General features: G+C 40.6%; 2 protein-coding genes across 6 annotated transcripts in view; one reads left to right on the forward strand and one right to left on the reverse strand.

Annotated features, from left to right (window-relative positions):
* The window catches only part of RALGPS1 (Ral GEF with PH domain and SH3 binding motif 1), a 765,778-nt gene that overhangs the window by 337,412 nt on the left and 413,089 nt on the right, over positions 1 to 15,277 (forward strand). The gene's annotated exons all lie outside the window — the stretch shown is intronic.
* ANGPTL2 (angiopoietin like 2) overlaps positions 11,562 to 15,277 on the reverse strand; it is a 66,115-nt gene continuing 62,399 nt past the window's right edge. The window contains exon 5 of the mRNA XM_040324226.1: positions 11,562 to 14,009. Coding sequence (XP_040180160.1) covers positions 13,810 to 14,009 — 200 coding nt within the window. The 3' untranslated portion in view covers positions 11,562 to 13,809. The remainder of the gene's footprint in view (positions 14,010 to 15,277) is intronic.

The following is a 15,277-nucleotide window of genomic DNA, read 5'->3' on the forward strand; positions in this document are numbered from 1 at the left end:
AGATTTTTGTGAAGTTCACAAACAGATGTGGATGAGTTAATTGGAACTGGATGCTTGTCAGATATGGGGGCTATTAAGGCCTCATGGACACAGAGTTAAAAAATTGTACAGGCATTCAAAGTTTTTTTTTCCACCCCTTAAGTACCCCAATGTTATCCTTTGTGGCTATATATTTGAAGAGGAGCATTTACAAGTAGAAAGACACCAAACTCATGTTCTGAGACGAGCTCTTGAGCACAAAATGCGTAAACATGTATGCGCATTAATGTATCCCAGTGGTCAGAAAAAAAATTATTCTCTAAGCCAGTAGAATGCATTTATACTCAAACACCATATGCGCATACATATTGTAAACCTTAGAGGCAAATTTTCAGCCAAATTCTGACAGAAAAAGTGCTGTTTATTTCCATAAGCCGGTGTACATAAGGCCTTATAAAACAGATGTCAACATTTTCTATTTAAAAAGGCCATACACTGATCAAAATTCCAGCTTAATTTTGATCAGTGTGTGGGCTTCCCCGCTCAGCAGAAGACAATTAGTTGTTCTATGTTGAAAAGTCAGTCAACTGCTGCAGCCACTGATCAGGTTCCTCCAACCACACTGTTCACTCTGAGTAATCTGCTAGTTTTCTTTTTTCATTCAGCCCACTGGTTGAACATAAACAACAAACAATGTGTGTGGCCAGCCATTGAAAGTTTGAATCTCGTCCGGCTGAGATTTGAACCATTTATTGGGTAGGCTGACTGTACCCAGTTGATCGATCGATCAAATTGGATACAACCTGCCTGTCGGATTCACTTGCTTTAGCTGCTAGCAATAATCCTTGTCTTCTCCTGAGAAGGGCGTCCCCGTGGGGAGAAGACAATGTCTCGGCAAGAGGGATTCCCCTGTCAGCACTGTCTGTGTTGATTTCTCTAAGAAAGCAATGTGCACAGTCTATGGCCTGCCTAAGACTGTAAGAGATGACCTTACTGACTTATTAATGCTTCTTTGTTTCTTGTAACTGTAATGCTGGCCTTACAAGTGTAAAATTACCTGCAGATGAAAAAGTATAAAAACCTCTTGTTCCACAATTTGGTGCCTACTCCTTGGACTGGAGTAATTTCAAATTACTTTTTGTTTGAGTGCCATGTCAATATCTTAATTTTTGTAGAACATATGTTCGAATTCTAAATCAACTATGACAAGTGCCCGCACACAAGACAAGTTATGATTTTTTTCTTCAGCAATTACAAATTTGTTCCACTAGATTCAACCAAATTTATCAACCTCCTTGTCCTTTGATTTTTTTTGTTATGTGCTCGCTCTGGTTGAAACTGATTGTTGAATCATCTCCTATAGCTCTTAGATAATTAAAGGATCATGCTAAAAACTATTTTCTACCTAAAACATTACAGTTGTAAGGGCAGCTTAAGACTGGAAGAGATGACCAAATCAATTTAGTAAAAATCCTTTGATGTCAAATTAGTAGGCATTAGGTGAAATGGCTGTATTGCTCATCTGTAATATGAAGTAGCCAACCTGGCTGTGCTGTTTGAAAGGGGAGTGAAAACCACCAACTAGCTGTCTTCAGAAAAACAGAACGGAAAGCATTTTGACTGTTAAGAGTTCCAATGCATCCATTTTTACTATACATGTACATGTTTGATCTGAATTCAGACTGGAAAATTCCAGTTAACATAACATAAAAAATAAATAAAATAAATTGTGACATTTTTACAAAGATGTTATGGATTTTATTGAAAAAAAAAAACAATATACTGTATATCCAAAATGTCAGCTGGCCATCTTTTATTAAACATTTTTTATTTAAAGGGTTTATGCCAAGGATCTAAAAAACTCTAAATGGTTACATTTTGGAATTATTTTTGAGGGTTTCCAGGACTGATTGGAAAAGTGCAATGTCAGCAAGACTGTGTTTTTTCCCCTAACGTGATCTGGAGCTGTAAATTATACAGCTTTGGAATGTCTGCGGGTTTTAGGACCTCACAATTCATGTAATAATTGTAACTTCTCTTTCTTAGCTTCCACTTTTGAGGGTTTTATATTTCAGAATTGGCGGTTGCTGTATTCTGCTGAATGCTTGAGAACAACAAAGTGGAGTTGTAAACTTGCTGAAATTTTAAATAAACATTTGTTTCCATACCTCCCAGTATCCTCCTATGGATTCACCAAAATGCTCTGATTTTTCAGACATATCCGACCTTATTAAGATCCACCCACTCACTGTTCCCAATTTTTTTTTGTTTTTACCACAGTTGTTACAGATGCATTAATGGATCTGTCCTACCCTTGTCCAACTCTCTGTGGCATGCAGTGCAGATGCCTAGTGGTACAGTATGTACAGTGATGAAAATAAGTATTTGAACACCCTGCTATTTTGCAAGTTCTCCCACTTGGAAATCATGGAGGGGTCTGAAATTGTTATCGTAGGTGCATGTCCACTGTGAGAGACATAATCAAAAAAAAAATAATCCAGAAATCACAATGTATGATTTTTTTAACTATTTATTTGTATGATACAGCTGCAAATAAGTATTTGAACACCTGAGAAAATCAATGTTAATATTTGGTACAGTAGCCTTTGTTTGAAATTACAGAGGTCAAACGTTTCTTGTAGTTTTACACCAGGTTTGCACACACTGGAGGAGGGATTTTGGCCCACTCCTCCACACAGATCTTCTCTAGATCAGTCAGGTTTCTGGGCTGTCGCTGAGAAACACGGAGTTTGAGCTCCCTCCAAAGATTCTCTATTGGGTTTAGGTCTGGAGACTGGCTAGGCCACGCCAGAACCTTGATATGCTTCTTACAGAGCCACTCCTTGGTTATCCTGGCTGTGTGCTTCGGGTCATTGTCATGTTGGAAGACCCAGCCTCGACCCATCTTCAAAGCTCTAACTGAGGGAAAGAGGTTGTTGCCCAAAATCTCGCAATACATGGCCCCGGTCATCCTCTCCTTAATACAGTGCAGTCGCCCTGTCCCATGTGCAGAAAAACACCCCCAAAGCATGATGCTACCACCCCCATGCTTCACAGTAGGGATGGTGTTCTTGGGATGGTACTCATCATTCTTCTTCCTCCAAACACGGTTAGTGGAATTATGACCAAAAAGTTCTATTTTGGTCTCATCTGACCACATGACTTTCTCCCATGACTCCTCTGGATCATCCAAATGGTCATTGGCAAACTTAAGACAGGCCTTGACATGTGCTGGTTTAAGCAGGGGAACCTTCCGTGCCATGCATGATTTCAAACCATGACGTCTTATTGTATTACCAACAGTAACCTTGGAAACGGTGGTCCCAGCTCTTTTCAGGTCATTGACCAGCTCCTCCCGTGTAGTCCTGGGCTGATTTCTCACCTTTCTTAGGATCATTGAGACCCCACGAGGTGAGATTTTGCATGGAGCCCCAGTCCCAGGGAGATTGACAGTCATGTTTAGCTTCTTCCATTTTCTAATGATTGCTCCAACAGTGGACCTTTTTTCACCAAGCTGCTTGGCAATTTCCCCGTAGCCCTTTTTTAGCCTTGTGGAGGTGTACAATTTTGTCTCTAGTGTCTTTGGACAGCTCTTTGGTCTTGGCCATGTTAGTAGTTGAATTCTTACTGATTGTATGGGGTGGTTAGGTGTCTTTATGCAGCTAATGACCTCAAACAGGTGCATCTAATTTAGGATAATAAATGGAGTGGAGGTGGACATTTTAAAGGCAGACTAACAGGTTTTGATGGTCAGAATTCTAGCTGATAGACAGGTGTTCAAATACTTATTTGCAGCTGTATCATACAAATAAATAGTTAAAAAATCATAAATTGTGATTTCTGGAATTTTTTTTTTTGATTATGTCTCTCACAGTGGACATGCACCTACGATGACAATTTCAGACCCCTCCATGATTTCCAAGTGGGAGAACTTGCAAAATAGCAGGGTGTTCAAATACTTATTTTCCTCACTGTAGGTTATATTGTATCTGGCCTTAAAGCTTGAAAAATCACTCCTGTGACGGTGAAGGTGGAAAGCAAGAGCTGGGCCCCGCTTACCAATGTCCTGGGCTAAGGCTACTTTCACACTGGAGCCACACGCTGCCGGCGGTAAAACGGCGCTATTTTTAGCAGCGCTTTATCGTTGTTTTTGCTGCGCTCTTTGACCGCTAGAGGGGCGCTTTTAACTCCCGCTAGTGACCGCTGCAGACTGAAGTGGTGCGTTTTTTTTTTTCACTCTTCACTGAGGACACACACAGCTGTGGAGATTGCCTGCTGTGTCTCATTACTTTTATACTTGGGATATTCCCCATACTCAGCCTATACTTTTTATGGACTAACAAGGTTTCTATGGATACATCACTACACCTATGCCATGCCTGCTCTCCGTTTGGCCGCTGGTGGGTTCCCTTTCTGACTCCGCCCTCTAAGCTAATGGGTGAGGCACCTGCTGCCGCCGTCTTGGGGCCGCACACCTGTAGCCATGGTCAAGCTCAGTGGTACAGTGTTATGCCGCGTACACACGATCAGTCCATCCGATGAGAACGGACCGATGGACCGTTTTCATTGGTTAACCGATGAAGCTGACTGATGGTCTGTCGCGCCTACACACCATCGGTTAAAAATGTCAAAATGCGGTTACGTAAAACACAACGACGTGCATAGGTTAACCGATGGTTAACCTATGGGGCCCACACACAATCGGTTTTGACCGATGAAAACGGTCCATCAGACCGTTGTCCTCTGTTTAACCTATCATGCGTACGAGGCCTTACACACCCCTGAAGAGCGAGCTGGATTTTGCGAAACTAGTCGGGTAGTATGATGCCCGTGTACTCTGACCAATGCTACATTTATGTACCAATATTTTTTGTTTATGTATCTTTTTATTGGCAACTGTTGGTGTTATCTATGCATGTAAAGAATTTTACTTGAATAAATTATATACTGTAATAACTATTGTTATTCTTACTGGCGGTAACGGTACCCACTTTATTGAAAGTCCCGGGGCGAATCCTTTGTTTGACGAAGTGGTGCGCTTGCGGCACATTAAAAAAAGTCCTGTAAACAGCCTCTTTGGGTACGCTTTAGGAGCAGTGTATACACTCTGTATAGAGGCTTTCTGTTCATGCACAAACTGAAGCAAAGTAAACAATGTCTACTATGCTTAAGTTATAAATGAACACAGAAGCGATCGGTACCGCTCATTATGTTCTTTTAGGAAAGGAAAGGGCTGGTAAATATGACATATATATTGGCCCTCCCCTGCTCACAAAGGGGGACTTGACAGTGCTGGGGCGGGGCACACAGTGTCATCACAGTGTACAGTAGTGGGGGGGGGGCAGTTTTTGGAACCAATACCCCTGTGGCGGCTCCTGCAGCAGCTGAAAGCCTGCAAGAAGAAAAGGAGAAGAAGCCGACTGTGCTGCAAGGGGAACCATGGTGGGATCGATTTTAGTTATAAGGCCATCCTCAGAAGGGCAAGCTGTTTTGCCTTATCAGTGGCCATATCCCGCTCATGAAAAGTCTAACATAATACTCATATGTGCTTGTGGCTTAGAAGAAAACACTTTTCTTTATAAAGTGTGTAATTATATATGTTTTCAGAGTAGCCCCAATTGTGCTTTGTTGCTTCTTTTCAATAGAACTCTGACTCCTAATAATTCTCTAATAAAATACCCTCCTGTTTGTATGTGCTTTAATTTCAGCGGTTGTTTAACATCTCTGTGAACTGCTCTGTCTTACATATAGCCATTAAAGAGATTGTCGGAGATGCATACATAAAATTATAGCACAGTAAGCAAGTGAAGATCGAAAATGTCTTCCTGATAAACTGTACAATTATGACTCAGTAGAGTACTCTCCCTAAAAATACAATTTATTTATTCTGTAAATAAAATAAACACACGACACAGGATTTTTAAAGTGATTTATTAGACAGCTCCGGGGGGCCCCCCTCTCTTCTTTAGCTCTTTTACCAGGGGGGGCCTTCTTCTTCCGCTCTCCGGGGGTCTTCTCCGCTCTCCGTGGGTCTTCTCCCATCTTCTCCGCTATCATCTCGGCGGATCCCGTCGCTTCTATGACGCGCTCGCTGGAATGTCTGCCAAGTGTATGCCAAGACTACATTCCCACAGTTGGGACAAGAAGTAAAAAAACTAACACAATGTTCACTTTCTAAACAGTATATGAAGCTGAAGAGAGCAGATATACAAATATAGCTTTTGTAGGGAGATTTGTTTCATCTCTGTGTATCATCTGAGGCTGTTCACTTCACTGGGTATATGCACATTGAGTGTGGCTACGATTGTTCCACATAACCCAACTATGTGTGGAAACGTAGCCACCCTCCTCTGCTTGCTGCTGACATAGACTGAAGCAGTGGGTTCTGATGCACCCAGGCTGGTGTGTAAAAGCAGAGAGAAAACACCCGTGAACCACCTTGAAGTAAAAAAAGGGAAGCGTGCGCTGTTGATTCAGCATAATAATAAATAAATAATTATTTTTGAATATTTATGGCTTAGTCTGAGCTTCCTGATGAGTTCAACACTTATTTAGGACCTCTGTTTTCTTCATTGTATGCAGAACAGCAATCCAGAATGGCTTATATTGAGAAGCATGTTGCAAAGGGGGCAAACCAAAGTTTTGACCTTCCAACCTTGGGGTTTTAAGGTTCTCTAGGAGAAACCAGCTCTAGATGCTTCCATTTTGACTGCTGTCAAGTTGCGTATTTTAGTTTAACTTCAGGTACGTTCAGGTAAAATGTTTTGCCCTGGGTTGATCATTGGTTAATTTTACTTGTCCTCTTGAATTGCGCTTTGCTTTTTTTTTACCCTGTTTAAACTCTGTGGACTGAGATTATCCAGAGACCTGTACTGCGTTCTCCAGAGAAACATTATCTGTGTCCTGCAGTTTTTGATACACTGTTTAGCTTAAGACTTCTGTTAAGAATCCTTCAATGTTGATATTTTATCCCTAGCTGACCTGCCAAACTCAAACCTACAAGCCCAGTGTTTCCTGAAAAAAATATATAGACAGTTTGCCAGTAAATTAAGAAATTTTCCACAAGAGTTAGCCCTCTAAAGACATGCAAATTTACACTAAAGGAGGGTTTCTATGTTTTGTCTGGGAAGTTGGATCATTTTAGTCTGCACTTGCAACACTGACTGGATTTTCTTGGGTGTGTGAATTTGCTGTTAAACTGAATCTTGCTAGAAAATTTAATATTTGAGTCATTGTAGATGCCCTTTAGCACAGATGCTAATAGCACAGAGCCCTAGAAGGCACTCTGCACATGCTTAATTTGGTGTGTATTGCTAGAGAGTTTTATTTTTTTTTGGATAGAGGGTGCGTGTGATCAGGACAGGGGCCAATCAGCACTGTCCAGAAAGAGGGCCAGGTGTCATGCAGCCTCATGACAGTCAGAGGAGAATGAAAACTCTTCCTACAAGACCAGTGCTCGGCTGGACCCTGATTGAAGTCACAAGACTGCTATATGTTGTCACATAAAAAGATATAATAACATTTTTACAAAAATGTGAGGGGGTGTACTCACTTTTGTGAGATACTGTATATACCATAACCTTGCCCCTGGAAGCTGGAAATAACCAAAGAAGATGCTTCTATTTCAGTGATCTCCACTTGCATCTGGGCCTGTGCTGAGAGCCAGAACTGATTCATTGTAAATACAGGAGGTTGACCGCTCAGCATGGGCGCCACATAGATTGCTTTGCTTTTTGAATGCAAGGTGTTCTCAGATTTGACGAGGTGGAAAGCACAATGCCATTACTCCACCTCTTCCAATCAGAAAATGCAAAGCATTCTCTAAAAAACAAACAAAAAAAATATAGTGTTGAAGTAGCCAAGCTCCTGTGTTCACAATGCAGGAGAGCAGCTGCTTGGTGCAGTACCCTGGAAGCAAATGGGGATCTCTGAAGTAGCGGTTTCTGCTTCAGTGATTTATGGCTTCCAGCAGCATCAGCCTGGTATGTCATATACATAAGTACATTGGACCAAGCATGACTATTGTAACTATGTATGCCTGGAATTATTCTATAAAGGTCTATGGGGGTTTAGCCAACCTCCCTGTATGTGGCTTGAAGAGGAACATGACTCAAGTTTGAACAGAAGAATATAGTGATTGAGTAAAGTTACATAAGTGTCTGATCGCACCATCAGTCGCTTTTTTAAGTAACAATGGGCTCAAAGGAAGAAGGCCAAGGAGGATTCCACTGCTGAAAGAAAAACACAAAATGCCAGACTGGAATTTTCTAAAATGCATATTGACAAGCCACAATGCTACTGGAATAATGTCCTTTGTACAGATGAGACACAACTTGAGCTTTTGGCAAGCCACATCAGCTTTATGTTCACCAAGGAAAAAACATAAATCTTTGAAAGAAAATATTACCAAGTATTGTAAAATGTTGAGGCTGCTGGGTTTTATATTATAGGGATACTTTGTGCCAGTGTCATATTGCCTAGCGTCAGAAGGCTCAGTTGCAGGTACAAACAGGACAATGACCCAAAACACACATCTACAAGCACCCACAAATGACTTGGAACAAAACATTGTGTCAGCTTTTGTTAATTCATGTAAAACCTTTACCTCAAAAGAATAAAAACTAACTTTAACTTATTGCGTAACTGCAGTGTGAGCTGGAGTTTGTCTTCAATGTGTTAGTGTATCTAAATATTCTAGTACATCTAACACTCTGCTCCCTCCAGACTTACCATGCTCTTGTCCCAAAGTGCTCTTGTGCGCCTTCATCCAGAGAAGGGGCACTGTAATACAGGAGATGTATTACTGGCTAGGTCACCAGATGAAAACACAGGGGAAAGCAACCCCCTCCAAAAAATAATAATGCAGCCACCACAGCTAATGCTTGGTATGCTGCAATATATGAAAGTTTTGGGTTTAATACCACTTTTTAGAACCACTTTAGTCAGAAGTTTTTTTTTTTTATCTTCTTGCATGTGCATTAGGATAAAAATCCTTTGTGCAGCAGAGCCCCCCTAATACTTACATGAGCCCATCTCAATCCAGCAATGTTGCAGGAGTGGTTCGGCTGCCCGGCACTCTCCATTCTCATTGGCTGAGATGGTAGTGTTGTGCCATTGGCTCCTGCTGCTGTCACTCAAAGTCCGTGAGCCAATGAGACGAGAGAGGGGCCGAACTGTGACTCCGTGTGAATGGACACAGAGCAGCCGCTCGGTTTGGTTGCGCTATAGCAAGCTGCTTGCTGTGGGGGAACTCTGCAGGGGGAGGGGCCAGAAGCGCTGGGGAGGGATCCGAGAAGAGGGGGGTCTGGGCTGCTCTGTGCAAAACCATTCCACAGAGCAGTCGAGTATAACACGCTTGTTATTTTTAAAAATTAAAAATCCTGAGACTCACAGGTCCCATCATTTTTGTCCATGTCATTTCCATTTGTTTTACTGTTTAGAATATTCTGCTGAATTAAGGTCTGATTTGTATTAAATATGGAGCAAATAATGAGGGATACCAATTACTTGTCAGTTTATTTCAGAGAGTATAGTAGGTTCTTTTGCCATGGAAGAGTACTGTCCAATTTATTCATGTATGTAACCCATGCTGTCAAAGACTGATAACCTTCACTGGTAATGCTTTACCCATGCACTTGCGCTAGCTCAAGTTAAGAAACTAAACTCAGCATTGTATATGGTACATATATAACTATATAATGTGAGTGGAAGTGGGGGGAAAAAACATACATTTTGGGCTGTCACTAGAACAGGAATAGATAGATAGTTATCCCCTGGTGACAACTAAAGATTCCCTAGGTTAGTTTGAAGGGATTTCCCCTTTTAGCTATGCAATGGGAAGTAAAGGGAAATATTATCAATTGGACACAGATGGCAATATAAAAGCTGGCAGGGGTTATAGCCTTCTAAACTGAAAATGAATGCCTTTAAGGCCCCGTACTCACGACCAAACATGTCTGCTGAAACTGGTCCGCAGACCAGTTTCAGCAGACATGTTTGGCCGTGTGTTGGCCCGAGCGGACCATTTTGGGACGGATCGGACAGGTTTCCAGCGGACAACTGTTTCCCGGACTTGTTTTAAAACAGTCCGCTGGAAACCTGTCCGCCCGGACATGTACGGTCGTCTGTACAGACCTACCGTACATGTCCTGCCGCCCGCATCCCTCGCATGCGTCGAATGACTTCGACGCATGCGTGGAAGCATTTTTAAGGCGGCCCGCCCACGTCGCCGCGTCATTGTCGCGGCGACACCGCGTCATCGACGCGGCGACACCGCGGACACGCCCCGCGTAATGTTTACGCGCGGGCTTCTGTTCGATGGTGTGTATAGCCATCGAACAGAAGTCCCCGGGCAGTCCCCGGCCAGACATGTCCGATGGAAACGGTCTGCAGACCGTTTTCATCGGACATGTCCTGCCGTGAGTACTCGGCCTAATAGTTGAACTTTATGGTTAAACTTTGATTAGTGGTTAATACACAGACAGAAGACAAGGAAACAGTGGCCAAAAAATACTGAAGATCTTTAGCTTCCAGTTATACCCACCATTATGTGCTTTTCTGTAAGTTTAGTAGGTAGACCTGACCTTTTTAAAATAAAGCAACTGACCAAGCTTACATGATCATTTTTGAATGGGCTGCCTCTTTTAAATGTGGGTTATCATCCTTTTAATGAAAAAGCAGTAATGTTTTCTAGAGCTGGAAAACACTTTAAATTAAAAAGCACATTTTGCTCATAGGTGTCTTGAAGAAATCCAGTTATATTGCATTACATTTTTTTTCCAAATCTGTGTCTTTGTCCTTGAAATAACCAAGGCATGTATAGCTAAAATACTTCCCCATCATACTTTTGCCCATCTGTATAGCTCAGCTGTTTTGGAGGTAGGATTTTCTCCAGCAGCAAGTGAATATCGGGACTACAGACCTGCCCTGAAGAAATGTGGACTGGTAGATTCATGGGCTGGCCCAGTAAAGACATAGCTGTTCCTGTAAGTGCATATCCAGTTTGTTCTCTTACACCAGATCCAGAGGTGTAAGGGGAGGTTCAGCTGTACATAATATTGGCAATAAGCACTACTGCTGACCTGGTTTAAATGTTGCATGCCATAAAAAAAAATATACAGTGGCCCCACCCACATTCAAGGTCTAAAAAAAGTATAAGTTTACAATTTTTTTTTTTTTTTTTTTACATTTTAGAGAGAAGACTGGCCCCTATCAGATTTTTACTGTTCCCGCCAATATTCCATGATGAATTTCCCAATTTCCATCTCTGAAGCACATTCTCCATATATTTCTCTAAAGGATTTATACTGGGACCGGTTCTCCCATTATACCAAAGGTTCACATCAAAGCCAAGCTCTGAATATTATAAAATGGGAATGAGTGAGATTTTTCTGCCTGAAATGAAGGGCAAGGGTTTAGATCCTGAAGGGTAAGACCTTCTTGATCGAGTACATTTAGGACTAATACATTTGAGGTGACGTTTCAGTGAAATTCATTTATAAGGTTCTTCATATACCTCCCTCATTTACTTGATGACTATATCTATCATATAGGACAAATAACACAGCCCGGTAAAAATAGGATTTTCTTTTCCATTTTTTTATTGACAACCCTTTACAACAAGCAGTTGGTAGTACACAAAAAAGTCATATGAAACAATATGGGATGACAATAATTGCATTCATAATGAAGTGCCAGTTTGTGACAAAGTCTAAAAGTGCCATGTGGCAAAATGTGAACCGTAGCAATGTATGGCAGATCCACATTGCCTAATGTGGATCTCTGGAGATTGGGAAGGTAAAATTAAATGTGTCTTTCTATCATAATATATGTTAATCCAGAATTTAACAACTTAAAGTGCACCTATTCTGTCATAAAAGACTACATAACCATCCCCATTTAATTTTTTTTTTTAAATAAGTTATTGCACTATAGCAACAATAAGCACTTGCTTGTCCACAGTGATCAGCTTCCCTATGATCCTACTTCTCTGTATCACTAGTGGGTATGCTACAACTTGTTCTCTCTGGGGAAATCCATTCATTTTCTGCAGCCTTGCATCCCAGGTGTTTTTAATTTGCTCTCTGGGAAATAAAATAACTTTCATTGCATGTCCTATATGCTTATCATATCTGAAAAATGTATTTAACTCACTGGAAACATTAATAGTCATTTAGTGATTCTTTGCCTCAACCCCCAATCCAGTAGTAACTCTATGGCAATAAGCATTCTGTTTTCATGGTTAATACTAGTGGCCAAAATGCTATCAATTACAAAATATTTTTCAATGAAACCTAGTTCTATGCTGTTTCTATAAAGCGCTTGCAAAAATCTAAGCTGTAGGGGATTCAGATACTAATGTAATTTTTAACTTGATTGCTGCTGGATTTTTAGTAGAGCTGTTTAGATTCATAAATCAGGGGGTAAAACCTAATTATAGCCTAAAGGTCACACACTTTTTTTTTATTCAGCCAGCTAGCTGAACAGAATCCTTCTTACACACAAACGAGTTGAATAGAGAAATCTTTGATTTTTTTTTTTTTTCATACAATGTTTTTTAGTTGCAGTTTTTTTGTCAAAGGTATGCTGCTTGGAAGTTGTTGCCCTTTCCTTTTCAGATACTACTGAAATATTAAATATTTTTACTGCTTGGCACCCAACGTTTGCCTGCAAAGGTGGATACCTTTCTTTTTTTCCCATTTGGTTCTAACAGTCAATCCGAAAAGAGAGTGTTGGGAAAATGACAGACAAGTAAAAAAGTTAAGAACACAATTTACATGTTTTTCTTTTTATGCAGATGACGTAGAATGTAGCATATGTCATGTATTTGTAAAAAATATATATTTACATATTCATCTAAATACTGTACAGGTAAAGTTTTTGGTTATAGCAAAACACAAGCAAGGTTTTATAAAGAAAGAAAGGAAAGAAAACATACATGGTACCTGTAGCCACCAATCAGATTCCAGGTGCTGGTTTGCAGCAGAGGTTAGAAAACAAAAGCAACTAATTGGTTGTTCCAGGAAACAACAGTTTTCCCTTCTACATTTTTTTTTCTTTTATAAACCAGCCCATAGTTCCCTGATTGTCCACTTTTGTGTAGGACGTTATAGAATGGGAGTGAGGATATGGATACAGTACATTTACAGAATATTATTCAGAGTCCATAGTAAAGTGAATCCTTAAAATAGTCCCCGGAGAGTAAAAAAATGGCTCCCTTTTGGTTTTGGGTAGCCTTGCATGCTTAAGTTTTTTTTTTTTTTTTTGTAACCGTACTTCTTTGCCAAATGTCTTTGCTATTGTCAGTGAATTAATATACTACAAAGTATTGAAAGTAACTTTCTATAGCATCCTAGTTTTGTTCTACATCAATTCATTGGAGGTCATGTCCTGTGTCAAAAAACAATGAGTGATAATACAAGGTTTTCGCAGTACATAGTACTTTAAAATGTTCTACACTATGACCTACATATGTGACATATATAGATGTGTTTTTCCTGTTTTCGTTTTCATAGAGTGATCTTGATTTAGAAGGGGAGATATTATTGTAAACTCAATGGAAATTGAGATTTCTTGGCTACTTTTGGTATTCTGAGATTTTGTTAAGACTTATGAATACAGAGGTTAAGGAAATGGTTGTGTTGTTGAGAGATGTCAAAGGACTTGGTGAAGTAAACATTCAACATCTTACAGTACTGGTGGGTGGGAACAGTTTCAGTCTATGCATGTCATGAGATTCTCTTGCACATCCTGAACCAAAAACTGCTGAATAGGAGTGCTACCAAAGTAGGAGAGTCTTTTTTTGCTTTTTCATGTTAATCGGTCCTGAACTCAGTGGAACGTGTTGGGATTAGGTCTGATCATCATAATAACTTTCTTCAGTGAGTAGGATCCACCTCGGAACTCAGCCCAGTAAACACCATCTTGGTAGCGGCTGCGATAGTGCCCTCCTCTGTACCATACACCATTGAGGTTGGAGTGAGCGCAAGCGTTGTACCACCATCCTCCTTTCTGGTAGTGGGCACAATTTCCTAAAATAGAACACAAATTGTTTGCAAGAGATGAAACAACCAGCCCATACCCCCCCCCCCCCTCCCACACACACTTGCACACAAACTTTTGGACCATCAGTTTATTGGTACTATTCTGAGCTGCAAGGTTCGCGTGTTTTTTAGTCAAATTTTATTGAATAATTTCATTTCTAGAAATAATTATACATTTATTTTTAATATAAACCTTGTTGCTGTGCTATATTTATTATAATAGTTTTCTTGGGGCTATTTGGGTTTTGTTGTTTCTTTGTGAAAATCTGTTTATTGAAACAAAATGTGTACTACTCTACTTTTAGGTGTTTTTTTTTATTCTTGTATATTTGAGCTGTGACTTTCACATTTGAATTGGTACATTATTTCATAGTATGTAGCACCACTTAACTACTGGAAAGAAACATTTAATTATATTGTTTGGAAATAACCTAAATAAAGCTTTTTTTTTTTTTTTTTTTTTAATTTTAAATGTGACAGGAGGCAGATCATGGACAAAGCTATAGGCCGGGATTCAGAAAGGACTTACAACGGCGTATCTCCAGATATGCTGTCGTAAGTCCAAATGAGCGCTGTCGTATCTATGCGCTTATTTAGAAAGGCAGTTACGCCTGAATTTGGCCAAGATACAACCAACGTACATCCCCTACGCCGTCGTATCTTGGGTGCATATTTACGCTGGCCGCTAAGGGTGCTTCCGTAGATTTACGCGTTGAATATGCAAATGACCTAGATACGCCGATTCAGAAACGTACTTGCGCCCGTCGGATTTAGCTACGTCATTTACGTAAGGCGTCGGTCCAGCGTAAGTTTACTCCTCGTAAAGCAGGGATAAGTCATGTTAAGGTATGGACGTCGAAACAGCATCTTATTTTACGTCGTTTGCGTAAGTCATACGTGAATGGGGCTGATCGTATGTTACGTTCACGTCGACAAAGCATTGAGCCGACGTATCTTAGGGAGTATTTGCAACGTGACTCTGAGCATGCGCCGTTCGATCGGCCATGCATTTACATGGGGTCACGCTTCATTACAATACAACACGCCCACTGCCTTGCTACTTTGAATTATGCGGGCTCACGCCAGCCCATTTACGATACGCCAATGTAACTTTGGGAGCAAGTGCTTTCTGAATACAGTACTTGCCTCTCAATGTTACGTCGGCGTAGCGCATAGGAGATGCGTTACGCCCGCTCAAAGATACGACAGTGTATCTGAATCGCGGCCATAGTGTTTAATTGCCTAGGAAAATTATT

This window comes from Rana temporaria, chromosome 9, assembly GCF_905171775.1.
Source record: "Rana temporaria chromosome 9, aRanTem1.1, whole genome shotgun sequence".
NCBI lineage: Eukaryota > Metazoa > Chordata > Amphibia > Anura > Ranidae > Rana > Rana temporaria.